At 41.7% G+C, this 6000-nt stretch overlaps 1 protein-coding gene across 1 annotated transcript in view; it reads left to right on the top strand.

Moving 5' to 3' along the window:
• Nucleotides 1–400: 400 nt before the first annotated feature.
• Nucleotides 401–6000, top strand: part of abca7 (ATP-binding cassette, sub-family A (ABC1), member 7) — a 28528-nt gene continuing 22928 nt past the window's right edge. Inside the window, exons 1-12 of the mRNA XM_019875414.1 lie at nt 401–469; nt 675–768; nt 1448–1589; nt 2371–2495; nt 3905–4023; nt 4136–4339; nt 4435–4515; nt 4648–4879; nt 4989–5128; nt 5221–5337; nt 5460–5657; nt 5737–5942. Of these exons, the coding sequence (XP_019730973.1) occupies nt 404–469; nt 675–768; nt 1448–1589; nt 2371–2495; nt 3905–4023; nt 4136–4339; nt 4435–4515; nt 4648–4879; nt 4989–5128; nt 5221–5337; nt 5460–5657; nt 5737–5942 (1724 nt within the window). The 5' untranslated portion in view covers nt 401–403. The remainder of the gene's footprint in view (nt 470–674; nt 769–1447; nt 1590–2370; nt 2496–3904; nt 4024–4135; nt 4340–4434; nt 4516–4647; nt 4880–4988; nt 5129–5220; nt 5338–5459; nt 5658–5736; nt 5943–6000) is intronic.

Raw genomic sequence — 6000 nt, 5'->3', positions numbered from 1 at the left:
TGGCAGATAAACCCTTTTGTCCTAAAGCCTGTATTTATTGTTTTTTGTTTTTCGTTAAACATCAAAGCGTACGTAGACAGACTACACATTGACTTTAAAAAGGCGTAAAATATATTAAAAGTCTGCTGGTTTTAGGAGGATTTCGGGATGAATGGAGGCTTGTTAGTTCTGAGCACTGGTCGCGTATGAAAACCGTCACAACAAATAACTACGTAAATACATTTTTACTTTTTTTTTTGGCCTGTAATGGAATGTCATGTATGTACAGTTGATTCGATGGGCGTGTGGACGAGTTATCCAGTCGCTATAATCATACATTGGTGGTCCGATAAACTGTATGCTAATGTGAGGCTCGGCGCTTTCAGGACTGCATCGCTTACCATTTGTTTTGTTTTTAACAGTGATGGATAATTTCCAGCAGCTTCTTCTTCTGCTTTGGAAGCACATCACCTACCGCAAAAGAAACAAGGTGCAGTCATACATTTTCGATGCTTCTGGTTGTTGTGTTCGCAAATGAGCCTTTAACAGCGAAATTGCTGGCTTTCACACATCATATGGAAATTGACAATTATGTGTGGCGTAATCAAGACCAAGACACTTTTTGAGTTGGCTGGCTGCAGGCACCTGAACAGGAAAGGTAACAGTTATACATGCATTCTTTCTCGCCTGTGCAGGTTCAACTGATTATCGAGCTCATCTGGCCACTCTTCATCTTTGTCGTCCTCATTTACATTCGTAACACCAATCTTCCTGTTCAGCAGGGTCAATGTGAGTAAATATTATGTCAGCACCCCTTTTTCTAAATGCCAGAATGCAATTTACAAGACTCGAACCATCCACGACAAATAACCATCTAAAATTCCTCCACAGGTCACCAGACAAAAACAAAACACACAGTGTGTAATTACTCAAATGTGGTCAACAAACTTATCAGAAGTCCCCCCCCCCCCCAAAAAAAGACAGATAATTTCCTTTTTTTTTTCCCCAAAATTTCCCCAAGACAAATAATGGATGGCTTCATGTTTAAAGACAAAGTAATCTTACTGTATTTCAACTTTGGACTGTGAAGGTCTTTAAAAAAATACAATTTTTCAAAAGTACCCTCATTAGTCTGGGATTGAGCAAATAGATATTAATTTGGTGAACGTAATTGACCTAAAACAGGAAATGTTTACATTGAAATCATGTCAGCGAGAGTGAGGAAAAAGTGTGTAATTTTTATATCGGGTGTGTAAACTTCTGGTTTGAATTGTACGCAGTCCCCTCCAAAAGTATTTGAATGTTAAGGTCAATGATATTACATATTTAAAAACACAGTCTTTGCTTCTGTAAAAACAGTAAATTAATACACCGCTTGTTACATTTCAAGCGTTTTTGCCAGCATGATCATGCTGCCGTATTCTGGGATAATCTGCTCTGTTCTTGCATTGCTCTTTCTTTTTTTCAGGTCACTTTCTAAACAAAGCCTTGCCATCAGCAGGCACCTTGCCGTGGATTCAAGGTTTTTTCTGCAACATCAATAATCACTGTTACAGCAGCCCAACGCTTGGGGAGACTCTGGGCCAAGTGGGCAACTTTGACAACTCAATGTAGGTTTAGTGATCGCATAAAAACATTCACAGCGATGTGGCCTCTGTCTGGACATTGAAGTACTTCAATCAAAATCAACACGAACCACGGCAGTAATTTGACAAATTTATCTAATTTTTGAAGCGTTTTTGCCTGGTTACAACCTTATCCAATATCCATAATGATCAGCTTAATATTGCGGTGTTAGCAAATGTTTTTTTCAATAATAATCTGAGTTAATTGACTGAAAATGCAGAAACATGGCATCAAGTGTGCAAACTGAGGAGTACTGAAAAGCCACAATTTTACAGTGCTGCAATGTAGATACAGTAATCCCTCGTTTATCGCGGTTAATGGGGACTGAAACCACCCGCGATAAACGAAAATCCGTGAAGTAGCAACCCCCCCTATAGGTACATGTACATGTGTATGAGTATAAAAAATATTTATAAGGCCAAATTTAATGGTATACATGCATGTAGAAGTACATTTTGTAGTAATTAACATGACTTAATGCTGTATACTAATAGATTTAAACATGTATAAATTAGGTTCGTGTATGAATCACAAAATACAGTAAAAATATACAGTACATGTAGTACTGTATGTTGCTCTATGTGACTCGCTGTTGTTTTGCTGACTTTCGCTGCTTCTCGCGGACCGTTTGCGGACTTTTTGCGGACTTAAATTTTTTTTTTTATGAATATGTAAATCCGCGATGCACCGAAGCCGCGAATAACGAACCGCGAAATAGCGAGGGATCACTGTAAATGCCAAACTCCTTTTTTCCCCCCCTTCCAGAATTTCTCGTGTCTTTGTGGATGCACAGAAGCTTTTAAACTACGCTGCAAATCAGGACAAGTCAAGCCTCAACACGCTGCGGACAACCGTCCAGAGTGTGGGAAATAAACCTGAACTCTGGCCAAGTATGACCCTTTGTTGAACATATCTTTTGACTTTAGTTCTGATTCTGAGAGATCCATTGACATAGCCCAGTTCAAATGCATCAGTAATGTTGTTAGCATGTGTTTCATGTGATTTTGTACGAACAGTTCCTGCCATTGTAACTTTTCTTGTCTGATTGAAATTTCTATATTTGCAGTTAGGTTTCTCAAGGATGTAAAGACATTGAATTTTACATGACTTAACACATACGATACCTCGTTTGACTACATTTAGACCATGGGGTCTTCAATCCTGTTCTCGAGGGCCGGTTCCCTGGATGTTTGATTCGTCTCCCTGCTGCAACATACTTGATTCAAATTGTCAGGATCGTTAACCAGCTTCCACAGAACTTGCTGATTAAGTGATCATCTGAATTGGGTGTGTTGCAGCAGGGGGAGGTGGAGAACAGGCAGGACAGCAGCCCACGAGGAACAGGGTTGAAGACCCCTGATTTACACAGATCTACAAGGAACCAGCTAATTCAGGATAGTGTAACCCGCCCACCCCCAACCACCCAACAAACATAGTGAATGGCTCCATCGTGGGTGTTATGCGAGTATAACTTCAAAAGTCTGCTAAATATACAGAGATAGTGTGTCTCTTTAGAGCATAGTCAATGCCCAAATATGTCCCAACCACCCAACAAACATAGTGAATGGCTCCATCATGGGTGTTATGCGCGTATAACTTCAAAAGTCTGCTAAATATACAGAGACAGTGTGTCTCTTTAGAGCACAGGTGTCAAACTCCGGTCCTGGAGGGCCACTGTCCTGCATGTTTTCCAAGTCTCCCTGTTGCTACACACCTGATTCAAACGATCATATCATCAGCAAGGTCTGGGGAGGCCTGATTTTGAACCTATTCATTTGAATCAGGTGTGTTTCAACAGGGAGACTTGGAAAACATGTAGGACAGCGGCCCTCCAGGACCTGAGTTTGACACCCCTGCTTTAGAGCATAGTCAATGCCCAAATATGCGTTATATGTTGAAATTGCTGAAGAACGTTTTAAAATTTCCTGGTTCTGTCAAAGTTGCTTTTGTAGTAGTACGATATACTGTAATTGAAAGTACATGTAAAACAAAGCAGGTATCAAGTGACTGGCTTTGTGGCAGGTCCAGTTAAACTTCCCCTGAGTGACAACATGTGCTCTAAGAGCCCAGCCTCAAAGACTTGTCTTTGAATGTCTTAATATTCTGACCCACGCCCACGTCGATATACTCCAAATCTTTTTAAGCCTGACAGTTTGTATCGGCTCAACAGATCAGTGATCCTTGATTCATCGTATGTTGTTTTCGTGCGTTGTTAAGATAATATTCTGTTGTCGAACTTTTCATTTCAAGCACACTTTAATCTCTAGCCCGACTCATTTCTCTTTTTGATCCACTGCAGCTCTCCCAATAGCACAGTTCCTAAGAGCCAATGAGGCGTTTTCCACCTACTTGCGCACCAAAACCGGCCTTTCGTCTGAGACTGTGGAAAAGCTGCTGATGACTAAACTCAATTTTAAGGTGAAATCACAATTTTTTGGGGGAGGTGGGGGTCCACCAAGATGGCAGCTCCTTGTCACGTTGCTAATGTCATGGATAGTGATTTGACGCCTATTTTTATTCTTTCATCTAGCCATCATTGGCAGGACCGGAGCTGCAGCTGAAGAATCTGTTATGCAATAAAGACGAATTAAAACAGTTTCTGATTATGGATGAAGGGGAGGACGTGAGTGACTTGCAAGGGCAGCTGTGTGCGTTGCCTGATGACATCGTTCAGGAGGCCCATCGCCTCTTTCTCTCAGAGCTGGACACAGCCAAGCTCGTGGCAAATTTCAAGGTGTGAAAAAATTGAATATAAAACTCAAATGATTAATTTTTAGTACATTGCTAAATAAAACACTGTATATAAGATAGATATTGTTTTCTATCTAGTCTATCAATCCTATGGACCTGGTGGCCCTCATCAAAGCAATCACTTTAGTTTCCCAGCAGTTTGCGGACATCATGGATTATGTAAGAGCCCATGACAACATAATTGCACAGGAATACCCCCCACCCCCTCCAACACGCACATGAAATAATCTCTTTCCTTCCCTTTTTGTTGCTTTGGCACCCCTCCCATCCCACTTCTCTAACTCCCCTCAGTTCTCGCCCCACTCCAGCTTCTCTGATATGAGTAAGGAACTCGGCCTGTTGTCTTCAGAAAATGGGGCTACACCCAGGCAGCGTTTCCAGGTAATCTCAAGGATCATGTGCAATCGCTCTGCGATTGGCAACAACCTAATCCCATCATTCAACGGGTATGAAGATGTTAATCAGTCTTTGATGGAGACAAATGACTTTCAAGACATGGACGTCAGCCCCACGAGTCAAACCAGTAAGTATAAGACGCAATTGAACCTGAACTGACACATTTTCTCATAATAAACCGAGTGTGTTGGTTGTCTTCATTTTGCTCAAACTGACCAAATTTCCCTCCCGAAAAGATACTTTCTGCCAGAGCTTGATTCAAAGTTTAACGACCAGTCCCATGTCCCGTCGCATTTGGCGAACAATTAAACCTTTTGTCAATGGAAAACTGCTGTACACACCAGACACGCCTGCAGTTCAACAAGTTATGAAAGAGGTTAAACTCATAGTTTTAGACTCATTAAAGTCACATGTACAATTTGAATATGTATCTAATCAAACTTAATCCAATATTTCCATCAATTGAAGGTGAACAAGACTTTTCAAGACCTGCAGATCTTGAAGGACCTGAATGAGGCTTGGTTGGAGGTGGGGCCAGAAATTAAAAAAAACATGGAGACTCGAGCGGAGGTCCCGCTATTGCAGGTCTGATTCCCCACAGACATACATCTCTTCGTGGAAGCTCATGTCTTTTTATTCATGTCAAAACTTTTATGCCAGTTGTAGAAATGCGTGTTTGTGTGTGTGTGCTTGCACGGTGGGAACAGGGGTTGCTCCAGCTGCCCAGTATATCGACACTGGTCAACAAGCGACTGGCAAACACGACATGGACAGCCGCACGGTTGGCTCATTTCCTGTCCAGTCCTTCATCAGATGCACAGAGGAGGTCTGGAGGAAGTTCAACATGGAAGGACATCTACAAAAATGTCAATGATACCATCACCTACCTTGCACAAGTCACTGAGGTTTGTAGCTTCCAATGCTAGTTTTAATTACTCAACTGAGCAAGTGCACACCTCGAGCTCTCCGCTTGTCTCCCAACAGTGTTTTTTCATAAACAAGTTGGAAGGGTTGATGAGTGAAGATCAGCTGGTCGGCAGGGCTTTGGAGCTCGTTGAGGATGGACAGTTTTGGGCAGGTGTCGTCTTTGTCCCTCCCAATTCTTCTGCCACTGAACTGCCATCCAATGTCAACTATAAGATCCGAATGGACATTGATGATGTTACCCGCACTGATAAGATCAAAGACAGGTAGTCTAATCATTTATATATGACAACGCTTGTGCCAGTTAAAGTGCTAAAGTGAAAA

This window comes from Hippocampus comes, unplaced genomic scaffold, assembly GCF_001891065.2.
Source record: "Hippocampus comes isolate QL1 unplaced genomic scaffold, H_comes_QL1_v1.1 scaffold132, whole genome shotgun sequence".
In the NCBI taxonomy this organism is placed as follows: domain Eukaryota; kingdom Metazoa; phylum Chordata; class Actinopteri; order Syngnathiformes; family Syngnathidae; genus Hippocampus; species Hippocampus comes.
This window is presented reverse-complemented; position numbering and strand designations above follow the sequence as displayed.